This window comes from Rhinopithecus bieti, unplaced genomic scaffold, assembly GCF_001698545.2.
Source record: "Rhinopithecus bieti isolate Rb0 unplaced genomic scaffold, ASM169854v2 scaffold_36008, whole genome shotgun sequence".
Lineage (NCBI taxonomy): Eukaryota > Metazoa > Chordata > Mammalia > Primates > Cercopithecidae > Rhinopithecus > Rhinopithecus bieti.
In genome coordinates, this window is record NW_016816204.1 from 2,120,136 (window position 1) to 2,146,190 (window position 26,055).

A 26,055-nucleotide genomic window follows, 5' to 3' on the forward strand; every position below is an offset into this window, starting at 1 on the left:
AAAAAAAAAAAAAAAAAAAAAAAAAAAGACTCTCACATAGATAGTAGTCTATAAGGTGAGAAAGAGAAAAGTATTTTCAAAAAATAAAGGACAGGCCAGGTGCTGTGGCTCATGCCTGTAATCCCAGCACTTTGGGAGGCTGAGGCAGGCATATCACCTAAGGTCAGAAGTTTGAGACCAGCCTGGCCAACATGACAAAACCCCATCTCTACCAAAAATACAAAAATTAAACGAGTATGATAGCTCATGCCTGTAGTCGCAGCTGCTCAGGAGGCTGAGACAGGAGGTCTCTTGGAGTTGGCTGGAGGTCTACTCCAGACACTGTTTGCCTGGGAATCACCAGCGGAAGCTGCAGAACAGCAAATATTGCAGAACAGCAAATATTGCTGCCTGATCCTTCCTCTGGAAGCATCTGCCCCCAGAGGGGCAGCCACCTATGTGAGGTGTCTGTCGGCCCCTACTGGGAGGTGTCTCTCAGTTAGGCTACACAGGGGTCAGGGACCCACTTGAAGAGGCAGTCTGTCCATTCTCAGAGCTCAAATGCTGTGCTTGGAGAACCCACTGCTCTCTTCAGAGCTGTCAGACAGGGACATTTAAGTCTGCAGAAGTTGTCTGCTGCCTTTTGTTCAGCTATGCCCTGCCCACAAAGGTGGAATCTAGAGGCAGTAGGCCTTTTTGAGCTGTGGTGGGCTTCGCCCAGTTCAAGCTTCCCAGCCACTTTGTTTACCTACTGAAGCCTCAGCAATGGCAGATGCCCCTCCCCTAACCAGGCTGCCGCCTCGCAGTTTGATGTCAGATTGCTGCGCCAGCAGTGAGCAAGGCTCTGTGGGCGTAGGACCCGCTGAGCCAGGCACAGGAGAGAATCTCCTTGTCTGCCAGTTGCTGAGACCTGGGGAAAAGCGCAGTATTTGGGTGGGAGTGTCCCGTTTTTCCAGGTACTCTGTCACAGCGTCCCTTGGCTAGGAAAGGGAAATCCCCTGACCCCTTGCGCTTCCCAGGTGAGGCAAAGCCCTGCCCTGCTTCAGCTCGCCCTCCTTGGGCTGTACCCACTGTCCAACCAGTCCCAGTGAGATGAACCAGATACCTCAATTGGAAATGCAGAAATCACTCGTTTCCTGCATCGATTGTGCTGGTAGCTGCAGACTAGAGCTGTTCCTATTCAGCCATCTTGGAACGTGCCCCCCTCCTTTCCTTTTCTCTTTTTTTTTTTTTTTTTTTTTTTTTAGAGAGGGTCTCATTCTGGCCCAGGCTGGAGTGCAGTGGCATGATCATAGCTCACTGCAGCCTTGAACTTCTGGACTCAAGTGATCTTCTCACTTCAGCCTCCTAAGTAGCTGGGACTACAGGCACGTGCTACCATGCCCAGCTAATTTTTAAATTTTTGTAGAGTCAGGGTCTCACTGTGCTGCCCAGGCTGTTCTCTAACTCCTGGCCTCAAGCCGTACCCTCACCTTCCCTCCAAAAGTGCTGGGATCACAGGCATGAGCCACCATACCTGGCCTTTATTTCTTCATTTTTATTTTTATTTATTCAGTTACTCACATTGATGAGGAGATAATCAACTATGGATTGCTAAGCCCGAAGTAAATCCTGTATGTTAATTATTATCATTACTTCCTAACAGCTTTTCACATTCATTACTGCTTTTCACAATTTGCCACATCTTTAGGAAAAGTCAGCATGTCAAACCTGGTATAGGGGTCTTTAGGTGTTGAGTATATTAACAAGCTAAATCTCCAACTCTCTTATGAATACTGATAAGCTGTCAGCAATGCTAGGACAAAAGGAGTGTGGGAATGTGTTATATTAATATTTTTATCTAAGCAATAGATCCCAGAGTGCTCTTTGATGGAGTTACAGGAAAGCAAACTGACACTCAGGTGACAGAAAATAGCAGTTTGCTTTCCTACTACAATTAGTCCTTGGTTCTTAACTCCTAAAATTGGAGCTGTTATATTTTGTTCTAACAGACGTCTCTCTGTTTTCAAAACTCTTAAAATCTCATATGAAAAGAAGAATATCCTTGAACTCTGAATAATGTTGGGCCTTCTAAATCTCGGAGAAGTATGTAACACAAGACTAGGGTTTTTTGATGTTATTGAAAGCAGAAATTGGATATAATAAGAACTTCTGCTTGCTGAAGAGTCATCTAAAAGGGAAAATGTCGTGGAATTTTTAGCAATTTCATATAGAAACATTAACTTCATAGATTGGTTAGAATATTAAATAGCAGTTAATTCTGCCAGAGTTTAAGTCTTGTTCATATTGATCAAGGTCTGAAGGAAAGATAACCAACAAGTTTTATGTAATTTAAAATGCTCTCTGAGTTGATGGAAAGCACTTCGTATAGGCTCTGGAACGTAATAAGTGATGTGTAAATGTTTGCCATTATAAGTGATAGAATATGGATTGTTCTTTAACCATCTAGAGAATTTTTCTAAGTAAGGAAAATGGCCCGTTTAGGCCTTCTTTGCTTTGGAACTGAATTATTATTTCCCACTTTCTCCATCTCTCCATACCTAATGACATACATTTCAACTGGTTAAAAAAAAAAAAAAAAGTAAATGGACTGGATTTACTCAAGATTATTCCCTCCACAAGGGGAATGTGATTAACTTAGAGGTAAATGCCCCCATTCTCTTCCAAATTCCCAAGCATTCAGAAAAGTTAAAGTCAGGGTACTGGAGGACTTTTTAAAACAAACTGAGCTGATGATCTGCTATTTTGTTCTAAGGATTTAATCATCATCATTGATTGATATTGAGGTGTTTCAATATTTTAAGTTATGTTTCCTTGTTTAAAATAAAGAAACTGTAGGTCAATATTTAATTACCTTCGTATCTAATGAGGAAAGATTCCCTAGAATATAAGCCAATGAAAGAAGTTGTAGTCTGGGCATGGTACCTCACACCTGTAATCCCAGCACTTTGGGAGGCTGAGGCGGGTGGATCACCCGATGTCAAGAGTTCGAGACCAGCCTGACCAACATGGTAAAACCCTGTCTTTACTAAAAATACAAAAATTAGCCGGGCATGGTGGCATGCACCTGTAATCCTAGCTACTCGGGAGGCTGAGGCAGGAGAATCACTTGATCCCGGGAGATGGAGGTTGCAGTGATGAGCCGAGATTGCACCACTGCACTCCAGCCTGGGCAACAGAGCGAGACTCTGTCTCAAAAAAAAACAAGTTGTGAAGAAAAAGTTCCACAAGCCAGGTGCCAGTGGCTCACGCCTGTAATCCCAACACATTGGGAAGCCAAGGCAGGAGGATGACCTGAGGTCAGGAGTTCAAGACCAGTCTGGCCAACATAGTGAAACCTCATCTCTACTAAAAAATGCAAAAATTAGCTGGGCATGGTAGCACAGACCTGTAATCCCAGCTACTCAGGAGGCTGAGGCAGGAGAATCACTTGAACACGGGAGGCAAAAGTTGTAGAAAGCCAAGATCACATCACTGCACTCCAGCCTGGGTGATTCTCCATCTCAAAAAAAAAAGAAAAAGAAAAAGATCCACACATTTGACTACAATAAAGATTTTAAATTTCCACACATAAAACAGACCTAAACAATATTAACAGATGGTCAAACTGAGTAATATGGTTTGGATATTCGTCCTCTACAAATCTCATGTTGAAGTATGACCCCCAATGTTGGAGGCTGGGCCTAGTGGGAGGTGTTTGGGTCCTGGGAGTGGATCCCTTGTGAATGGCTTGGTGCCGTCCCCATAGTAATGAATGAGTTCTTGCTCTCGTAGTTCACATGAGAGCTGTTTTTTTAAAACAACTTGGAACCTTCCCCCTCTCTCTTCCTCACTCTCACCATGTGATATGCCTGCTCCTGCTTCAACTTCCACCATCCCTGTAAACTCCCTGAAGCCCTCACCAGAAGCAGAGGCTGGCATCATGCTTCCCCTACAGCCTGCAGAACCAAAATAAACCTCTTTTCTTTATGAATTACCCAGCTTCAGGTATTCCTTTATAGCAATGCAAATGGGCTGATACACTGGGCAAAAAAAATTGGCAGGCATGGTGGCTCACGCCTGTAATCCCAGCACATTGGGAGGCCAAAGTGGGAGGATCACTTGGGGCCAGGAGTTTGAGACTATCTTGGGCAACAGAGGAAAACCCCGTCTCTACAAAATGAAAATTTAGTTTTTATATTTATTTGTATTAAATTTTTTAAAAACATACCTGGGCATGGTGACACATGTCTGTAGTCCTAGCTACTCAGGGGGCTGAGGTGGGAGGATTGCTTGGGGCTGAGGTGGGAGGATTGCTTGAGCCAAGGAAGTTGAGGCTGCAGTAAGCATTGATCACACCATTGTGCTGCAGCCTGGGTGACAGAGTGAGACCCTGTCTCAAATTAAAAAAAAAAAAAAAAAAGCAATACATTAACAAAAAACAAATATTTTTAATCTTAAGCTAATGAGACAAATATCAGCATTGCTATTTTAAAAATAGACAAAGAACATAAAAAATTCACAGGAAGAAATATAAATGAGCACTACATATGTTAGAAAAATGGTCAACCTAGTAATCAAAGAAATACTAATTAAAATGAGTTGTCACTTTTCCTGTAGCAAAAATTTTTTATTATGTTTGATTTTGTTAAGGATCCTAAGAAATGTATATTCTCATATATACTAGTGGGATTGCAAATTGATACATCTTTCTGGAAATTAATTTGGCAAAATACATCGGAAGCATTAAATAGTTTATCTCTACCATTTTTAGACCCAAGAGACTGGCAAAAAATAAAAACTGACAATACTAAGTGCTGATGATGATGCAAAGCAGTGGGCATTCTTATACATAGCAGATAAAAAGTGTTAGTGTGATTATTTTGCAAAATGATTGGACATTATCTTGAAAAGCCAGCAGTTCCACGTCCAGATATACACCCTAGTCTCAGAACTCTTGTTATTCTTTCACCAGCGCACTTACCTAAAAATGTTCATAACAGCATTGTTCATAATAGCAAACAGCTGACAATAATGGAGACGTCCATTTGTAGGAAAACTGATACGTAGATAGTGGTAGAAGCTGGGCACAATGGCTTACACTCATAATCCCAGCACCTTGTGAGGCCAAGGTGGGAGGATCACTTGAGGCCAGGAATTTGTGACCAGCCTGGGCAAGATGGCGAAACCCCGTCTCTACTAAAAATGCAAAAATTAGCTGGCGTGGTGGTGCTCGCCTCAATCCCTGCTACTCAGGAGGCTGAGGCATGAGAATCACTTGAACCCAGGAGACAGAGGTTGCAGCGCGCCAAGATCACACCACTGCACTCCAGCCTGGATGACGGACCAAGACTCCATCTCAAAGAATAGATGGATAGATGCATGGATGGATGGAGAGAGAGAGAGAGAGATATTTAAAGCAGTAGAAATCTATAACAGTAAAAATGAAAGAAGCACAGCTAAATGTTGTGACATGTAGGAATCCTTAAAATATAATGTGGATTAAAAAAAACAAATTGCAAAAGAATATATCCAGTGTGATACCATTTTATAAAGTGTGGAAGGAAGCAAAAGTAAACAGTATATTGTTTAGGAATACAAACTTCTGTTTTAAACTATTGAAAATAATAGGCCAGGCATGGTGGCTCACGCCTGTAATCCCAGCATTTTGGGAGGCTGAGGCAGGCGGATCACCTGAGGTCAGGAGTTCGTGACCAGCCTGCCAATGAATTGAAACCCCGTCTCTACTAAAAATATAAAAATTAGCCAGGCGTGGTGGCACATGCCTGTAGTCCCAGCTACCGGGAGGCTGAGGCAGGAGAACTGCTTTTACCTGGAAGGTGGAGGTTGCAGTGAGGCCCGATCATGCCATTGCACTCTAGCCTGAGCAACAGATCAAGACTCTATCTAAAAATAATAGTAATAATAATAATAATAATAATGTACTAGAAAAGGGAGGTAGGGCATGGGTTTCAAATGGAGTACTGGTGCTTTCTTTCTCAGGGTAAGTGGGAGGCTCATGGTGTTTGTTTTATTACGCTTCATAACTTGTCTTATGTATTATTATGTATATGTCAAATATTTCACAATAAAATTTTAAAGAGCCCATAATTTATATTTCAAAATTTTGTTTCTAGGGATTAATTCCTAAAATAATGATGAAAATTAAGTTCAGAAAAGTTTATCGAGTGGTATTTATCATAGACAAAAAATGAAACAGCCTAGATGTCCAATGCCATTTTTTAAAATCTTGCCTTTTCAAGAAGGGATTTCAGAAAGTCATAAAAGTACAGTCAGTGAGACAAAAGTAAAACTTTCTGAAAATTAAAGTTAAAGAAGAAAGTAAAAGAAAGCCTAACTTTCTTTTAAGAAAAGTAAGGTTAGTATGAAAAGTGTACGTCATAATGTCTCCTATTCTAGAAGAGGTCCACAAACTTGACTATAAGCTTTCCAGTAACCAGGATAAAAAGGAAAACATGATTCACATTGACTTTAAAATAAGAACATATCAACTGTTCTGATTCTGAGACCAGAGAGAAATTTCTCTCCACATTAACTGTGTGGGCAAGTTATTTCACTTTTCTCTGTCTATGAAATAGAGTAATACTATTACCTGTTATATAGCATTGCGAGAATTATCAAAGGTTAGTTCCTAGGACAGCACCTGGCAAGTATAAGCACTCAGATATGTTACTGATTAGCCAAAATGAATGGCATTCTCAAGACTCTCCTTATAGAAATCAGTATCATGGAAGTAGATATTAAGAGATAAATGTAAAGATATTCCTTGCCTTAGATAGGAAACCTTCCCAACAATAGGACAGAAGTGTTGTGAATTTTCTTGTGTTTTGTCTGTGTTCATTCAATACATATTTATTGAGCTCTTCCTTTATGCCAGATTTTCTGTTTTATAATTACAGCAAGGGTACAGGTTATTAAGTTGGTGTTCTGCTTTAAGCAACTCTAAGTAGTTTAATCCTGAAGTCATTCTAATGTGTTGAATAATAAATAAAAATAATTGCTGCATTTATTGAATTTTTTTTTTTTTTTTTTTTGAGGCAGGGTCTTGCTCTGTCACCCAGGCTGGAGTGCAGTGACACAATCTTGGCTCACTGCAACCTCCACCTCCCAGGTTCAACTGATTCCCTTGCCTCAGCTTCCCGAGTAGCTGGGATTACAGGCGCACACCACCACATCCAGCTAATTTTTGTATTTTCAGTAGAGACAGGGTTTCACCATGTTGGCCAGGCTGGTCTCAAACTCCTGGCCTCAAGTGATCCTCCCACCTTGGCCTCCCAAAGTGCTGGGATTACAGGTGTGAGCCAGCATGCCTGGCCCATTTATTGAATGTTAACTGGGTGTCAAACTCTGTACTAATTTCTTTACATATATTATCCCGTTTAATCCTTACAACAACACTTTGAGGTCACAAATATTATCTTTATTTTTTGGTAAGAAGATTTGAACCCTCGGAACGGGTAAGCCGCTTCCTTGAAGTCACAGCCAGCAAGTATGGGTTCAGGTCAGAATTTGGATCCAGGCCTTCCTGATTGTAAAGTCTGTATTCTTAGTCACTTCAGTATAATACCTTCTGTGGAATGAAACGAAAGCATATCAAACCTTGAAAACTTTTGTTACAAATCTAAAATATTTTTCCTTGGTACCCTCAGTCAAATATTTCCTGAGTGTTATTATCTTGTAATAAATTCATCCATTAATCTTATTATCTTCGTGGTTTTGACTGTCAGGCTGGAGGGTTAACCTTTTCCTTGTCTGACTGTTCTGATTGGTACTCATCAGTCAGTTGATTTGATCACCAACCTGAAATGTTTTCTTAAAAACCATTTTAAAATGGAAGGAGGCCAGGTACGGTGGCTCACGTCTGTAATCCCAGCACTTTGGGAGGCCAAGGCAGGTGGATCACCTGAGGTCAGGAGTTCAAGACCAGCCTGGCCAACTTGGTGAAACCCCATCTCTACCAGAAATACAAAAAATTAGCCAGGCGTGGTGGTGAGCGCCGGTAATCCCAGACACTCAGGGGGCTCAGGCAGGGGAATTGCTTGAACCAGGAGGCGAAGGCTGCAGTGTAGATCGTGCCATTGCACTCCATCCTGGGCAACAAGAGCAAAATTCCATTTCAAAAATAAAATAAAATTAAAATAAAATAAAATGGAAGGAATGTTTAGATTGGAAGTAGAAAGCTCTAGCAGTTGAGTTTGGTAATCTATAATCTTATGGGCCAAGACTCTAATGACTTGTTTTGGCCCCTGCTGAGGGCACTAAACTGTGTTGCCTCTGTTCTAGATTGTGAACCTTCTTCCTCAGTTTGCCAGCTAGTCAAAACACAACCTTGTTAGTGTTTGCAATAAAGCTGCCTCTTTAAAGATCAAGAAAGTTCAGGCTCCTGGCAGTCTGACCTTGGCTCTTGAGTGTCCCTGGTCAATTGCAGTAACATAGATTTCCATTCAAACTATGAAATGTATATGTCATGCTCACTGGGTAGGTTTACAGTCAAGAACTTTGCCTGTAATCATTTTCCTTTAGGTGGACATAACACAGTTATTCTGAGACTCCTGATAGTAGTCACAGTGGCATGGTTAGGACCTCAAAAGCTACATACTATCAGATTCAAAAACACAGATGTGTTCAGCTCAGCAGCTTGAGATCACTATGCAATCTTGCACTACACAGTACAGAAGCCTATCAAGAAATGTATAATTCTTTTTAATATATAAATATATATATTATATATTTTATATTTATGTATATATATTTTTAGAGATTGGGTCTATGATGCTGAAGCTGGTCTTGAACTCTTGGGCTGAAGCGATCCACCCATGTCAGCCTCCAAAAGTGCTGGGATTACAGGCATGAGCCACTATACCTGGTCCCCAAAATTTATCATTCTGAAAACTTGTATGAGGATAGGATTTACTCTGGGGAATGGACAGAGTCCCTTGAAAGATAACTGTATGAAAGAGAAGAAGGCTGTTTACATTTGTTGGATACATTAACCTCAAAAGTCTTCAATAAATGAAGACTCACTTGCAGATACTGATTTCTTTTTCCTTTTACTATGCTTCTAACCTTACTTTTGGCCTTTGTTCATAATACATGTTTTCTTCCTTTCCTGGTTTCCTGTTCTTAAGTAATTTCATCTAGATATGTGTAGACCATCTGTCCTTCCAAAACGACAAGGGACAGGAGTGCGAACAAGAGGCGCAGTGTGAACAGAAAGCCAGGAAAAACCTTGCAGTTTTTTGGCTCCTCTTTGCCTACCCTGCAGCCCCCTGGGGAACAACAGGGAAACAACAGCTTGTATCCATTTGAGAAAGTGGCAATGGCTGCCGAAGGGGAAATGTGAGGCGGTTAAGCTCTCTTCCTAGACACGGAAAAACAATGCAGATGGTGGGTGGTGTGCTGGAGTGCACACATGCTGTGCCTCAGAATCAAACACAGTGGAGGCTTTTCATTTTCATTGAAGTAGAACATCAGAGGTTCCAACATTAGTGGAAAATAGGTTGGGTGAAGTAAAATATAAGCCAGCAATTTGAATTGCTTCCACATATGCAATTAGAACTTTTCTACATTATGATAATTTTGTAATAACCTGTGTCTTTCCTCAGAAGATCCTCCCACAACCTTGGGGATTGATTACACGCATATGGCACTCCAGGAGTGCACCCACAGGATTGTCCCAGCTTAAGATAGCAGTTGAGTATCCCTTATCCAAAATGCTTGGCACCAGCGGTGTTTCAGATTTTGGAACATTTGCGTTACACTTACTGGTTGAGCATCACTAATCCAAAAATCCAAAATTCAGGCCGGGTACTGTGGCTCACGCCTGTAATTGCAGCACTGTGGGAGGCCTTAGGTGGGCAGATAGCTTGAGGTCAAGGGTTCAAGAACAGCCCAGGCAACATAGGATACCCCCATCTCTACAAAAGATACAAAAATTAGCCAGGTGTAGTAGTGCACGCCTATAGTCCCAGCTACTCAGAAGGCTAAGATGGGAAGATCACTTGAGCCCAGGAGGTTGAGGCTGCAGTGAGCCATGATTGTGCCACTACACTCCAGCCTGGGTGACAGTTCAAGACCCTGTCTGGGAAAAAAAAAAAAAAAAATCCAGAATGCTCCAATAAACATTTCCCTTTTGCATGATCTTTGAGCATCGTGTTGGTGCTCAAGAAATTTTGGATTTGGGGCCAGGTACAGTGGCTCACGCCTGTAATCTCAGCACTTTGGGAGGCCAAGGCAGGCGGATCACCTGAGGTCAGGAGTCTGAGACCAGCCTGGCCAACATATACTGAAACCTTGTCTCTACTAAAACTACAAAAATTATCTGGGCATGGTGGCACATGCCTGTAGTCCCAGCTACTTGGGAAACTGAGGCAGGAGAATCACTTGAACCCAGGAGGCGGAAGTTGTAGGGAGCCAAGATCATGCCACTGCACTTCAGCCTGGGCAACAGAGCAAGACTCTGTCGCTCAACAACAAAAATAGTTTTGGATTTTGAAGCATTTCAGATTTGGGATTTTTGGATTAGCAGTGTTTAACCCTGCATACACTTGACCCCTGCAGCCACATGACATCTAGCTATTGCCCTTGAAAATTTAACCCTAATGAAGGTTCTTGAGATACTACCTTCAGACTTCCCCAGCCTTAGCGTAGTAGGTTCTTCAGTTAATAAATTTTGAACAAATAGGACATTAGTTCAAGTCTGTTTCCATTAGCAGTTTTGCGTGTAAAGGAAAACAGATCTCCATGGCTCCCTCCAGCCATGTTTAAGACCTCAGAAATAAGGGGGGTCCTGCCTCAGAAGAGCCTAAAAACCTAAAAGGAGAGGTGCTGCCCAAAATCAAATTGCAGAGCTGAAGTAGTAAGCTTCGAAGCAGCCGTACGACTTGGACAAGTGGAAGTTGATTGTTTTTAAGCCCTTTCAGATTCCAGTCACTTAAAAATAATCATAATAGAGCCCATTACCAAAAGACAAGTCTGAGTTTTCAAAGAACATTAGTAAAAATGGTAATCTGAGCATTAGAATTGTTGCTTGGGCGTCTCTGCTGGAAATTGACCTTACTGTCTGAAACAAAACAGAGGCGAGGCCTTGTGCCCCTATGGAGAACAGAAAATGAAGGCCTTTTGTAAGCCTTGAGCAAGCTGCAGCTGCTGCCAGTGTCACAAACAAGAAACTTTTCGACCATGAGTCTATCTGGTGAGATAAAGCTGAAAATTCGTCTAGTTCCAACACATGGGATTGCCCCACAGCTGTGAAACCTTCCACATAAGGGTAGAATGAACACTCTAAATCATTCAAGTCTGTCCTGGAGAGCAGGGAGCACAGCCTTGTTTCACACGCGTTGAAGAAGCCCATAGGTGAACTTTTACCCAGGTTTCACTGAAATCTGATTTAAACATTGCAGAAAGTATGCCCATTTAGAAAACTGTGTCAGTCCTCCACTTTGTGTCAGGATAGTAAACTGAGTCATAAGTCACACTTAAATTGAATCCTGAAAACTTTTGGTATTGTCAAAAATTAATCAGCTCTGTAGAATGATGGTGTGACAAACATCAAATATGCAGTGGCAGTGCTGAAAAAGAGGCTTTCACCTAATAATTGATGATGTTGATTTCTTTGGGCATAGTTTTGTGTCTCATTTAAATGTGACTAAGCCCCATGGCTGTATAAGTTTATCCAAAACAACACAGTGCTATTCTACAGGAAGCGAATGTACTCAGAAGTAGGAAATGGTGTGGTGTTGAGAGATAGTCTTTGGACCCAAATAGGGCTGAATTCAAATCCCAGCTCTGTCACATGTAGCTGCATGTTACCTCAGTTTTCTCATCTGCAGAGTGGAGCTAACAATAGGTGCTCCAGAGGCTGTTATAGTGACTATAGGCACAGTGACTCACACCTGTATCCCAGCACTTTAGGAGGCCAAGGCAGGCAGACTGCTTGAGCCCAGAAGTTCAAGACTAGTCTGGCAACATAACGAGAACCCCATCTCTATTTACAAAAAAAATTTTTTAAGTCATTAAAAAAAGAACATATGGGTGAAATACCTGGACCATAGTACATACTCAGCAAATGGTTGCTGTTAGGCCAGGCATGTTGGTTCATGCCTGTAATCCCAGCACTTTGGGAAGCCGAGGCCAGTGGATCACCTGAGGTCAGGAGTTCAAGACCAGCCTGGCCAACATGGTGAAACCCTATCTCTCCTAAAAATACAAAAATTGGCCAGACGTGGTGGTGCATGCCTGAAATCCCAGCTACTCGGGAGGCTGAGACAGGAGAATTGCTTGAACCTGGAGGTGGAGGTTGCAGTGAGCCAAGATTGCACCATTGCACTCCAATCTGGGTGATGAGTGAAACTCCATCTTAAAAAAAAAAAGGGGGGTGGGGGGGAATGGTCACTGTTACAGGTTTATACAAAAGTAATTGTATTAAAATACAGTTCTATGTCTTGCTCATTGACACAGTCTCACCACTGAGGAAACAAATTTAGGTATCTATCAACTTACTGAGCTAACTGAAGAAATGAGAGCTGAAAGAGAAATTCACTCTTAACTTTCTTATTTCGCGTCTCATATGTAAGTCCTATCTCTATCAATGTCCTGACATTTTATTGGTATTTTGGGAAAACTTGAAAATATATTACTCTTCTTTAAAATTATACTCTCAGACCTTTATGAATTTTTTAGAAGCGTAATCAATATTATTATCTTTAAAACAAAATTAGGAATGCTTCTGTTCACAAGATACAGGATATCAGGACATTGCTGAGTCTGGGTCTGTTCAGTAAACGTTATCAATCTGTTCCATTAACCATAGACATCCCGAGGCTAGGAATACCTAACTTCCTGGGAATGCAGCCCAGCAAGTCCCAGCCTCATTTTTCCTAGCCCTTACTCAAGATGCTCAAGATGCTGTTGCTCTGGTTTGACTGTCTCTGACAATAGTAAGTGGCAGATCTGGGATAAGAACCTGGAGCTTCTGTTTCTTAGTTTCTGCATATCTTACTGAGAATTGTAGCTCAAAAATATAATCCCAGTCATCAGCTATTTTCTGCCATCAAACACAGCTGATCATTCCATGTTCTGTGTCAAAATACTTTCCACTGACCCCAGGAACACTCTTTCTGTTTCCCTCCCAGTTCGAACGCCATGACCCTGTGGATGGGAGAATTACTGAGAGGCAGTTTGGTGGCATGCTACTTGCCTACAGTGGGGTGCAGTCCAAGAAGCTGACCGCCATGCAGAGGCAGCTCAAGAAGCACTTCAAAGAAGGAAAGGTAGGTAGCTTTGGCTAGAGGAAGAAAAGAAACTGTGGGAATGTATGCTTATTATTTAATATGAAGGTACTAACATAATGGTGAGAGTATTTCATGAACCAATGATTACACCTAATTCATTTCTGGTACCTAAGGTCCAAAGGGAGAAAAGAAATAAGCAGTGGGTGAGGAAGAGGACAGCGTCCAGAATCACCCCAGATTTCTTGTTTAAGAAAGGGTGGCACCAACTGAAATTCAGAATTTTAAAAGAGAGACTGGTTTAGATGGGAAAATAAAGAGTTCAGTCATGGACATCTTAAATTTAAGATGCCTGTGGACTATCCAACCAGAGATGGTCAGCAGGCGGCTGCATATTCACGTTACCTTAGAGATCTGAGATAGGTTTGGGAATCATCAACACATGTTAGCATTACAACCATAAGAACAGATGAGATTGCCCAAGGAGGGTATTTTACAGAAAAGAACTATGGGCCAAGGACGGAAGCCAATGGGACACAAACATTCAAGCAGCTCAGGAAGCAAATCTAGAAGAAATGGTTAGAGAATACCTACAGAAGCTGGGTGCCGTGGCTTATACCTGTAATCCCAGCACTGTGGGAGGCCAAGGCAGGTGGATCACTTGAGGCCAGGAGTTCAAGACCAGCCTGGCCAACATGGTGAAACCCCATCTCTACTAAAAATACAAAAATTAGGTGGACATGGTGGCACGCGTATATAATCCCAGCTACTCGGAAGCTGAGGTGCAAGAATCACTTGAAACCGGGTGACAGAGGTTGCAGTGAGCCAAGATTGTGCCATTGCACTCCAGCCTGGGCAACAGAGTGAGACTCCATCTCAAAAAAAAAAAAAAAGAAAAAGAGAATACCTAAAGAACCTAAAGAGAGTAGTGAAATCAAAGCCAAGGAAGTAGAGGGTTCAAGAACTGAGGGGTCTACCATGTCACATATAACAGTGAGGATCCAGTAAGGTAAAGGTGGTAACATCCATTGGTTTTGGTGAAATGGCAATAATTGGTGACCTTTGAGAGGGCTGTTTCATTAGAGTGGTCTAGTCAGAAGGCATATTCAGTGAAAATTACAGAAGCAGAGAAAGGAGAGAGGTGGAAAAGGAGGCTCTGGAAAGTGGGACATCACATAGGCAAATTCCAAGGCACCGTATTAGCCTACTTGGGCTACTGTAACAACATACCACAGACTGGGTGGCTTTAACAAGAGAAAGTTATTTTCTCACATTCCTGGAGGCTAGAAGCCTGTGATCAAGGTGCCAGCTGATTTAGTTTCTGATAAGAGCTCTTTTCCTGCCTTGCAGGTAGCTGCCTTTTCAATGTGTCCTCACACGGCCTTTCCTCAGTATGTGTGCATGAAGAGAGAAATCTCTTTTGTGTTTTTTCTTATAAGAACACTAATCCTAGCAGATTAGGGCCCCACCCTTGTGACCTCATTTAGCCTTGTTATTTCCTCTAAGGCCCCATCTCCAAATACAACCACATTGGGCACACTGGGGGTTAGGGAGGGCTTCAACATATGAATGAGGTGAGGGGTGGAGTCAGTCCATAACAAGCAGGAAAAACAAACCTGGCATGTGTGAAGAACAGAAAGGGGACGAGTTTGTATAGAAGGTTCTGAGCAAAAAGGTGAATGGCCTGAGCTGAGCTCAGAGAGGGATATGAGGAACAGAACATGCAAGACTTCATAAGAATGGAAGGAGTTTGGAGTTTACTCACAGTGCATTGGAACGCCATTAAAGAGTTGTGAGTAGTGAAATGACCTGGTTGTATCTACGTTTAAAGAGACAATTCTGGGTGTTTTATGGAAGATAGTTTGGAGAAGAGCAAGCATAGAAACAGAAAGACTGATAATAAGGCTATTAGAATTCAGGAGATGAGTTAGAGTTTGTTGAACAGCCTTGAGGTTGGAGACCATGGGTTTGTGGAACACTCTAGCAATGCTGCTCTCTGGTACCCTTCAACACCAGCTGCACTTGGTACAAGGAAAGAAAAGGTGGTGGCTGCGCACAGTGGCTCATGCCTGTAATCCTAACACTTTGGGAGGTCAAGACACGCAGATCACCTGAGGTCAGGAGTTCAAGACCACCCTGGCCAACATGGCAAAACCCCGTCTCTACTAAAAGTACAAAAATTAGCCAGGCGTGGTGGTGGGCACCTATAATCCCAGCTACTTGGGAGGTTGAGGCAAGAAAATTGCTTGGACCCGGGGAAGGGGGGTTGCAGAGGAAGGGTGGAGGTTTCTGTGAATCAAGATCATACCACTTCACTCCAGCGTGGGAGAAAGAATGAAACTCCATCTCAAAAAAAAGGAAAAGAAGAAAAAAAAGAAAAGATGATAGGACTGAGTCAGCATCTGAGAGTGAGATGAACAAATAGAAGCAGAGACCAGTTAAAAGGTCAGGCCTCATCGGGCACGGTGGCTCATGCCTGTAATCCCAGCACTTTGGGAGGCCCGGCCTTTTTCTTTTCATTTATTTATTTTTTTTTGAGACAGAGTTTCACTGTTGTTGCCCAGGCTGGAATGCAATGGCGCGATCTCGGCTCATTGCAACCTCTACCTCCTGGGTTCAAATGATTCTCCTGCCTAGAAGTTCTCCTGCCCAGAAGTTCAAGACCAGCTTGGGCAAAGTGGCGAAACGTTGTCTCCACAAAAAGTACAAAAACTAGCCAGGCATGGTGGCATGTGCCTGTAGTCCCACCTACTCAGGAGACTGAGGTGGGAGGATCACCTGAGCTTGGGGAGGTTGAAGCTGCAATTAGCTATAATCATGCTACTGCACTCCAGCCTGGGTGACAGAATGAGACCTTGCCTTAAAAAAATAAATAAAAATCGAGACCTCTAAGAGAACACACACACACAAACACACAAAGCAGTGCTAAGGCTAGAACCCAGATCTTCTCATTCCCAGCCCAGTACTCTTCCCACTGGACAATGGCTACCATCTGACCATGACCAAGAATCTAACCTGGCACTAAAAATATTCCATGAGAGATTGCCAAGTATATTAGTCCATTCTCTTGCTGCTAATAAAGACATGCCGAGACTGGGTAATGTATAAAGGAAAGAGATTTGATTTCATAGTTCCACATGGCTGGGGAGGCCTCACAATCATGGCGGAAGGCAAAGGAGAAGAAAAGACATGTCTTATGGCTGGGTGCGGTGGCTCACGCCTGTAACCCCAGCACTTTGGGAGGCCAAAGCGGGCGAATCACCTAAGTTCGGGAGTTGGAGACCAGCCTGAACAACATGGAGAAACCCGTCTCTACTAAAAATCCAAAAAATTAGCCCGGCATGGTGGTGCATGCCTGTAATCCCAGCTACTCAGGAGGCTGAGGCAGGAGAATCACTCAGGCGGTGGAGAATTACTCAGGAGGTGGAGGTTGTGGTGAGCCGAGTTCGCGCCATTGCACTCCAGCTTCAGCAGTAAGAGCAAAACTCCGTCTCAAAAAAAATAAAAAAGAAAAAAAATGAAAAGACACGTCTTACATTGTGGCAGGCAAGAAAGAAAGCATGTGCAGGGGAACTCCTTTTTATGAAACCATCAGATCTTCTGAGACTTATTCACTATCGCAAGAACAGCACAGGGAAGATCTACCCTCATGATTCAGTTACCTTCCACCAGGTCCCTTCCACAACACATGGGCATTATGGGAGCTACAATTCAAGATTTGGGTGGGGACACAGCCAAACCATATGACCAAGGTAGTATGGCATGGTAGGCATGAAGATGGAAAACTTGAGATCAACTTCTGCCTCAGAGTCATTAGACAAATCACTTAACCTTATTGGCCTCATGAATTGAGAGGCTTATCCTAGATGCTTGCTGTAAGGGCCCTTCTAGCTTTAAAGATTCAATAATTGAAAATAAGATAGAGGATTGCTAGTGCTTGTCCCAGTTTCCTAGTTAGTCTTTGTGCAAGAAATCTTGTATGCATAGCATTGCCCCAACTTGGTGGAAAGCCCTTCTTATCAGCCAGACTTTTTCCTCCTTGTCTTGGATGTTGAAAAGTTGAAAGGACCTCTGAACCAGGCTGTGGGCTGCAAATGAGGGCAGGCTGGACTCTGAGAGGAAGTGTCAGCTTCTGTGAACTCAGTCCAGCCTTTTCCCACAGCAGGTGTTCTCTTGACTGTGGGGAAAACTCATCATTAATGGAAAGTGACAGAGAAAAAACATTTATCTCCCATAGAGCACTTCTACACTACCCAGTACTTAGCTCATGTCTGTTGGAAATCGTAATTTCAAAAAACTGATTATGAATGTATAGGTGGATTTTTTAGCCCCTATGCTGGAAGTATAGTGTTTGCATTCAGACATGCTCCTTTATTTTGACCAGGCTTATTTTTAAAGGTTGGTTCAGATATTGATTTTACTTTAATTATCTATCATGATAGATGAATTCATATTTCATTATGAATTTATACTTAAAAGCAATAAATTGGGCATTAGGGACATCTCCCTTGAAGGAACAGAGTATTTGAGCATTGACAGGAGTTAATTTAGGATCTGAAGACCTTGCAAAAGAGCTCTAAAATGAAAGGACAAATTTTGTCAGATGATGAAAATCTGCAGTGTTAAATTACTTTTGGCCCAGAATTTCTAGCCTGTGTTAGCAATGAGATTAAGATTGATTGTCCTCTCATGTTGATTAAATAGTTTGTGAACATAGCAATTAACTAAAGTGAGTGTCAATGAAGGGCCTTTGCTCCTAAGGTTACGAGTCCATCTCTCTAGGACCGTTTCCTATAAAAGGGGAATCGCCATCTGCTTTCTAATTGCTTCTTTTATTCCACTTTGGATTTGTTAACATGAAAATCTAAGTTTTCATTTGGCTGACATTAATCAATTTCTGTGTGAGGTTCTGTATCAAGATATCAAACAAGACCTAAGAGATTGAAGGTCCTAGTGGTGGTATTAAATTTTTACATAGAGCCGGGCGCAGTGGCTCAAGCCTGTAATCCCAGCACTTTGGGAGGCCGAGATGGGCGGATCACAAGGTCAGGAGATCGAGACCATCCTCGCTAACATGGTGAAACCCCGTCTCCACTAAAAAATACCAAAAACTATCCGGGCAAGGTGGCGGACGCCTGTAGTCCCAGCTACTCCGGAGGCTGAGGCAGGGAGAATGGCAATGAACCTGGAGGCGGAGCTTGCATGAGCCTGGAATCCGGCCACTTGCATTCAAGCCTGGGGTGAACAGAGCGAGACTCCGTCTCAAAAAAAAAATAAAAAATAAAGGCCCGGGCCCGCGTTGGCTCAAGCTGTAATCCCGCACTTTGGGTTGGGGGGCGAGACGGGCCGGATCATGAGGTCAGGGAGATCGAGACATCCTGGCTATACGGTGAAACCGCCGTCTCTACTAAAAACTACAAAAACTAGCGGGCCGATCGAGCCGGTGCCCTGTAGTACCCAGCTACTCGGGAGGCTGAGACAGGAGAAATGGCGTGAACCCGGGGGCGGAGCTTGCAGTGCAGCTGAGAATCCGGCCACTGCCAACTCCAAGCCTGGGCGGCAGCAGCAAGACTCTGTCTCAAAAAAATAAAATAAAAATAAAAAATAAATAAAAATAAAAAAATAATAAAAATAAAATTAAATTTAAAAATTGCATATAAATATAATGACCGTGAAATGTTTCACAGCATTTTTTCTCATAGAGACAGAAAGAGAAGTTAATAACCCATTCAGAGTCTGGTCTAAAATACAAGGCTTCCTATTCCAGATCTTGTCTTTTCCGTAAGAAAGTGCTTTTCACCTAATCATACTGTTCCTCTAAGGCAGTGCTTCTCTACAATGGGATCACTTTAGGAATTTTTAAGGAGTGTGGTTGTTTGGACCCTCTTCAAATCAATTAAATCAGAGGCTCAGTAGGTGAGTCCGGTCATCAGTGGTTTGGGGTTTTCTTAACCCTCTGCATGAGAAATTCCAGAAGTGTTTCTTAAAGGGTGATATGGTTTGGCTGTGTCCCCACCCAGATCTCATGTTGAATTGTAGTTCCCATCATCCCCATATGTCCTGGGAGGGAACAGGTGGAGATAATTGAATCATGGGGCAGTTTCCCCCAGCCTGTTCTCATGACAGTGAGTTAGTTCTCATGAGATCTGATGGTTTTATAAAAGGCTTCCCCCTTCACCAGGTACTCATTCTTCTTCCTGCTGCCATGTGAAGAAGGATATGTTTGCTTCCCCTTCTACCATGACTGTAAGTTTCCTGAGGTATCCCTAGCCCTGCAAAACTGTGAGTCAATTAAACCTTTCCTTTATAAATTACCCAGTCTCAGGTATCTCTTTATGAACAGCAAAGAACGGACTAATACAAAGGGTTCCCAGGTAAATCTAGTGTGCAGCTAGGCTTGTGAGTCACTGCCCTAGAGATGCAATGCTCCATCAGTGTCCCTAGCTGTTTTATCCCTAAGTAATAGTTTGAAGAACTGGGGAACCTGCCATGCTTGATGAAAATTACTCTATTGATGCTCTGAACAACCCCTATGTTTTTATTTAACAAAGAGTTTTCTGAGACTTCATAAATATAATTCACAGTGGTGATTCTCTATGAGTGCAGAAGCTACTAATAACTTCTTAAGGATGAAATTGAAAATTATAACTCAGTTCAATGGCAGATATTGCTGTGTGTAAGACACTAAGCCAGGTGCTGTGAAAAAGACCATCCGTTATCCTTACAACTATATATATTTCTTTTCTTTTTTTTGTTGTTGTTTTTTTTTTTGAGATGGAGTCTCGCTCTGTTACCCAGGCTGGAGTGCAGTGGCCTGATCTTGGCTCACTGCAAGCTCCACCTCCCGGGTTCACGCCATTCTTCTGCCTCAACCTCCCGAGTAGCTGGGACTACAGGTGCCCACCACCACGCCCAGCTAATTTTTTTGTATTTTTAGTGGAGACGGGGTTTCACTGTGTTAGCCAGGATGGTCTCAATCTCCTGACCTTGTGATCCGCCCGCCTTGGCCTCCCAAAATGCTGGGATTACAGGTGTGAGCCACTGCACCTGGCACAACTATATCTATTTCTTAAGTCTGTAATAGTCTAGTAAGAGAAAAAATATGTAGCAAAGAACTCTATAATTCTATATTCACATTTATATTCAATATTTATTGAGCACCTACTATGTGCCAAACACTCTTCTGAATACTGGGAATGCAGTAGTGAGCACACCAGTGTCTGCCTCAGAGAACTTAGCATTCCTACTGGAATGAAACAGATTTTAAACAAATGTAAAGCAAGGCAACTCACTTAGCTTTGAGCTTCTTGAAAGCAGTGCCTTACTCATCTTTGCATGTCCTCTGTATGGTGGTAAGTGCTTGTCAAATGCAATGATAAATGTGTTGAGTACTCTATTAAAGGTATGAGATCTTTTTGAAGCACTAAGGAGGAAGATTAGAACCAGCTAAAGAGACCGAGTAAGATTTCTTGGAGGAAGTACAATTCAAACTTGGCCTTAAATGTGGAGTAGGATTTTGACAAGCAGAAGCTTATAAAGACATTTGCTTTTGCTAAGTGTTTCCTGTCATAACCCTATCCCCAACAGCCTTCTGTGTATATGATTGCTTATTAATTCTGCTACTAGCCATTAAGCAGTTAGTACTTATCAAACAGTTCTAATAAAACTATTAGATGATTAAGTTTTCATATCATCTATGGCTAATATATGTGAGGTCACCTTTTTCACTTATTCTCAGATATTTGATCCACGTTAGTCATCTGTAGAATATCAGATTCTAGAAATTGCTAGCATACCCCTTGAAAACTCATTAACTCCAAATATTAGGTGCCTGCCAGTCACTATGTAGCATAGCATGTGAGATGTGGCCATAAAACTAAAAAGACTGGAACTCTACTTTTTTTTTTTTTTTTTTTTTTTTTAATAATTAGTTTTAAAACCTCCCTTCCCCAAAGGAGTACTAAGCTATGAATTACTGTAGGAGATTTAGTTTTATGAGTTTTCCCTGTATTACTTTCCTGACAATGAATTTCATTTACATCAACTTTTCCTCTATTCCCTATCCCTCAAGATCCTACATATTCTAGCATTCCAGAGAAGACAACCTACTTCAGAGCTTAGTAGAATAAATGCATTATCACTAGTTCTGTAGTAATTAGCCTGCCAAATTACTAAGCACTCATATCTACCACTTACAGAGTACTTTCTGTGTATTAGACATTTTACATACCTTATCTATCTACCTGCTTGGTAGATATTAGATAGAATTATTATTTTTCAGGTGAGAAATAGTCCTCTGAGCCTTAGTTATTAACCTGAGATCACACACTGTCTTAGGAAGGTGGCACCAGGATTCAAAGCTTTATTCTTATTCCAGAGTCCGTAATCTTCTTACTAATCATCCTGTTTGTTGCCACTCCTTATTCTCCATGGTTTAAATAAGCACAAGTTTTTAGGGAAACAAAACCAGTGTTGCCAGATTCCAGCCTAAGATTCCTAGGAAGATAGCTAGAAAGGTAAGTTATGGAAGCAGATGGTGGAGGACTGTAAATCCCAGGCTAAGAAGTTTGGGGGTTTATCCAGTTGACAGTAGGAAATCATGGGCATGTTGTGAGTGGAAGAGATGAAGATATGAAGAAAGTGGTGTTTCAGAAAGGTTAGATACTTGTAGAAATATAAGTAACAGAAATGGTATAATTTCCCCTACTCCCAGGCAACAGTTGAAGAGAAGTCTGGGGTTTGCAATAGGAAGATGCTTTATTAGAGCAAGACAGGCATAGTAATACCTCTGAAAGGTACCCAAGAAATAGGTAACATGGGCCACATGTAGGACAGCGTTCAGAAAGAATTGCTTTGTACCTGGTATAAAAATATTAATTAAAATTGTTTTAAAACTAGGCAGGAGAGGCCGGGCGCAGTGGCTCACACCTGTAATCCCAGCACTTTGGGAGGCCAATGTAGGTGGATCACCTGAGGTCAGGAGTTCAAGACCAGCCTGGCCAACATGGTGAAAGCACATCTCTACTAAAAATATAAGAAATTAACCAGCCATGGTGGCAGGTGCCTGTATTCCCAGCTACTTGGGAAGCTAAGGCAGGAGAATTGCTTGAACCTGGGAGGCGAAGGTTGCAGTGAACCAAGATTGCTCCATTGCACTCCATCCTAGATGACAGAGTGAGACTCTGTCTCAAAAAAATAAGTAAATAAATAAATAAGCAGGAGATTGAGCAGAGGATACATGACAAGATTGTTGAGAGGCATGGGATATAAGGAAGGAAGGAGACTGTTTTTTTCAGTGGGCCACAGACAGAACTTGGGCAATTAGATTGGCTCCTGGTAGATGGATTTGCTGTGACTGATTAAAAGGCAGGATGAGGGAATCATCCATTACAGTGTGTTTGCACTCTTCATGGCCTGTCAGCACTAGATATCTCGCTTTACAGCTGACTCCAAAGGAAGCTACATTTTCCTTTTCTCATCTATGCTGACTGCTTTGTATTTTTTAACAACTTTTTTCGAGGTATAATTTATATACCATAAGTTATCCATTTTAACTGTACAATTCAGTGATTTTTAGTAAATTTGCAGTTATGCAATTATCACTGCCATTCAGTTTTAGAACATTTCCACCACCCCAAAAAGATCCCTCTTGCTAGCTTTCAGTCATTTCTACCTAGCCCCGGGCAATTACTCATTTCTACCCTAGCCCCAGGCACCTATAAAGCGGCTTTCAGTCTCTATAGACTTGCATTTACTGGACATTTCATATAAATACAATAATATAAGATAGTCTTTTGTATCTGGCTTCTTTTACTTAGCACAATATTTTTAAAGTTTATGTAGATGCTTGTATTAGTAGTTTATTACTTTATATTGCAGAAGAGTAAATGGCATTTTATTGCTTGGATAAATTTTATTTATCCATTCACATTTGGATTGTTTCCAGTTTTGGGCTATTAGGAATAATGCTGCTGTGAACATTGCATAGAAGTCATCCTGCAGACCTGTGTTTTCATTTTTGTTGAAGATTCCTAGGAGTCAAGTAGCTGGGTTGTATGGTAAATTTAATTTTTTGAGAAACTGCTAAACCATTTTCCAAAGTGGCGGAACCATTTCACATTTCCACGTGAATGTACAAGAGTTCCAGTTTCTCCACACCCTCATCAACACCTGTTATTATCTGTCTTCTTTCTTACAGTCATTCTAATAGGTGTGTGGTGGTATATCACTGTGATTTTAATTTGTATTTTCCTATGATGCTAAGCATTGTTTCATGTACTTATTAGCCATTCACTTGTCTTGTTTGGTAAACTATCTATTCACATCTTTTTTAAATCAGGTTGTTGGACTTCCCATATATTGAGTTATAATAGTTGTTTATATAATTCTGGATACAAGTCCTTTTTTTTTATTTTTTTGAGACAGGGTCTCCCTCTGTCACCCAGGCTAGAGTGCAGTGGCGCAATCTCAGCTCACTTGAACCTCTGCCTCCCAGGTTCAAGCAGTTCTCCTGCCTCAGCCTCCTGAGTCGCTGGGATTATAGGTGCCTGCCACCACAGCCTGGCTAATTTTTGTATTTTTAGTAGAGACGGGATTTCACCATATTGGTTAGGCTGGTCTCGAACACCCTACCTCAGGTGATCCACCTGCTTTGGTGTCCCAAAGTGCTGGGATTACAGGTGTGAGCCACCGTGCCTGACTTGGATTCAACTCCTTTATCAAATATATGATTTTCAAGTATTTTCTCCTAGCTTGTGATTTTTCTATTTTCTCATTATTTTGAAGCCCAGATTTTTTTAATTTTGATGAAGTCTAACCAATCAGTTTTTTTCCCTTTATGGATTGTGCTTGTGGGTGTCATCTAAGAACTCTTGCCTTAGTCAGGGTCATGAAGTTTTTTGTTTTGTGTTTTTTTGTTTTGTTTTATTTTGTTTTGAGACAGAGTTTCACTGTTGCCCAGGCTGGAACGCAGTGGCATGATCTTGGCTCGCTACAACCTCCACCTCCTGGGTTTACGCAATTCTCATTCCTCAGCCTCCTGAGTAGCTGGGACTGCAGGCGCGTACACCATGGCTGGCTAATTTTTGTGTTTTTAATACAGACAGGGTTTTGCCGTGTTGGCTGGCTGGTCTCAAACTTCTGGGCTCAAGTGATCTGCCCACCTTGGCCTCCCAAAGTGCTGGGATTACAGGCCAGCACTTTGGGCTGAGCCACTGTGCTCAGCCTCTCCTGTGTTTTCTTCTAAAAGTTTTATCCACTGCTTTTTTTTTTTTTTTTTTTTTTTTTTGGAGACAGAGTTTTGCTCTTGTCACCCAGGCTGGAGTACAATGGCGCGATCTTGGCTCACTCCTACCTTCGCCTCCCAGGTTCAAACAGTTCCCCTGCCTCAGCTTCCCGAGTAGCTGGGATTACAGGCATGCGCCACCATGCCCAGATAATTTTGTATTTTTAGTAGAGATGGGGTTTCACCCTGTTTGGCCAGGCTGGTCCCGAACTCCTGACCTCAGGTGATCCACCTGCCTCGACCTCCCAAAGTGCTGGAAGTACAGGCATGAGCCACCACACCCAGCTCTGCTTTTAGTTTTGAGAGACAATTCTATTTACTTGCTTAACAACTTCCTAATGTTAAATTAATTTTTAAACATCCTAAAGAAATATATCTATTGTCTACGAACTATTATTAATCTTATCTTCTTTTTATAGTCACCTAGAGCCCGGTTTTATATAAATCCATCTTTCCAAAGGTAAATAGATAACCAGTTTGTTCAACAATTAGTCACAGTAGCTCCTCTAAGAGATAGTTCCTTTTGACCATTATGTCTGCAGTTCTAGTCACCTGCCAATAGATTGTTTCATAAGCTGTAGGCTTCGTGTCCAAACAACTCAGTTTACAATAAGCATATCTTTTCACTTTCCATCTTACCAGCCATAAAGCTCATGTTATAGTCTTACTGTAGTTTTTTTCTAATAGCCCTCTGGATTTTTACTATAGTAGTTACCAAAAAAGGAAGAATTTTGTGACTGACATCATCTTTTCTTTAAGGAGGTCTATCTAAATAGTAAGCTCCAAAAAATCAAGGCCTGTGTCCAATGCAATTTCCCTCACTGTTCTTGGCATAATGATAAGTGATTAATTAGTAAGTGCTCAATAAAATTTTTTATTATATCTTTATGACAAAAGTGTAGTGTTGTATATTTAGATTTAATAGTTATATAATGTGATTTGCAGCCCACTGTTTTTCTAAACACTAAATGAATAGCCATTCAGTTTAGATTGTTCTCTCTCTCTCTGTCCTCATATAATTCTCAGCATAAGCACTCCGGTCTTGAGCTGTAGTATTTGATGTTTCACAGTGTTTGTTAGAAACTAACAAACAGGCCGGGCGCGGTGGCTCATGCCTGTAATCCCAGCAGTTTGGGAGGCCGAGGCGGGCGGATCACAAAGTCAGGAGATGGAGACCATCCTGGCTAACACAGTGAAACCCTGTCTCTACTAAAATACAAAATCTAGCCGGCCGAGGTGGCGGGCGCCTGTACTCCCAGCTACTCGGGAGACTGAGGCAGGAGAATGGCGTGAACCCGGGAGGTGGAGCTTGCAGTGAGCAGAGATCACGCCACTGCACTCCAGCCTGGGCAACTGAGTGAGACTCCGTCTCAAAAAACAAAAAAAAGAGAAGCTAACAAACATTAGAGGTTGTTGATCATCAGAGTGGGAGACATCTCTTCTACCATGCCCTGTTTTAGGAATTTTATGTTAACCTTTTAGCCTCAAATACCCTTTCAATAACAGTCCTGTAACTCTCCAACTCCTACAGGATTTTATACCTTAATAAGAAAAGTAAAAGAA

General features: G+C 41.9%; 1 protein-coding gene across 5 annotated transcripts in view; it reads left to right on the plus strand.

Annotated features, from left to right (window-relative positions):
- MICU1 (mitochondrial calcium uptake 1) overlaps positions 1 to 26,055 on the plus strand; it is a 267,615-nt gene that overhangs the window by 198,100 nt on the left and 43,460 nt on the right. For all 5 annotated transcript variants that reach the window (XM_017854624.1, XM_017854626.1, XM_017854627.1 and 2 more), the window contains one exon: positions 13,113 to 13,250. In XM_017854624.1, the coding sequence (XP_017710113.1) occupies positions 13,113 to 13,250 (138 nt within the window). The remainder of the gene's footprint in view (positions 1 to 13,112; positions 13,251 to 26,055) is intronic.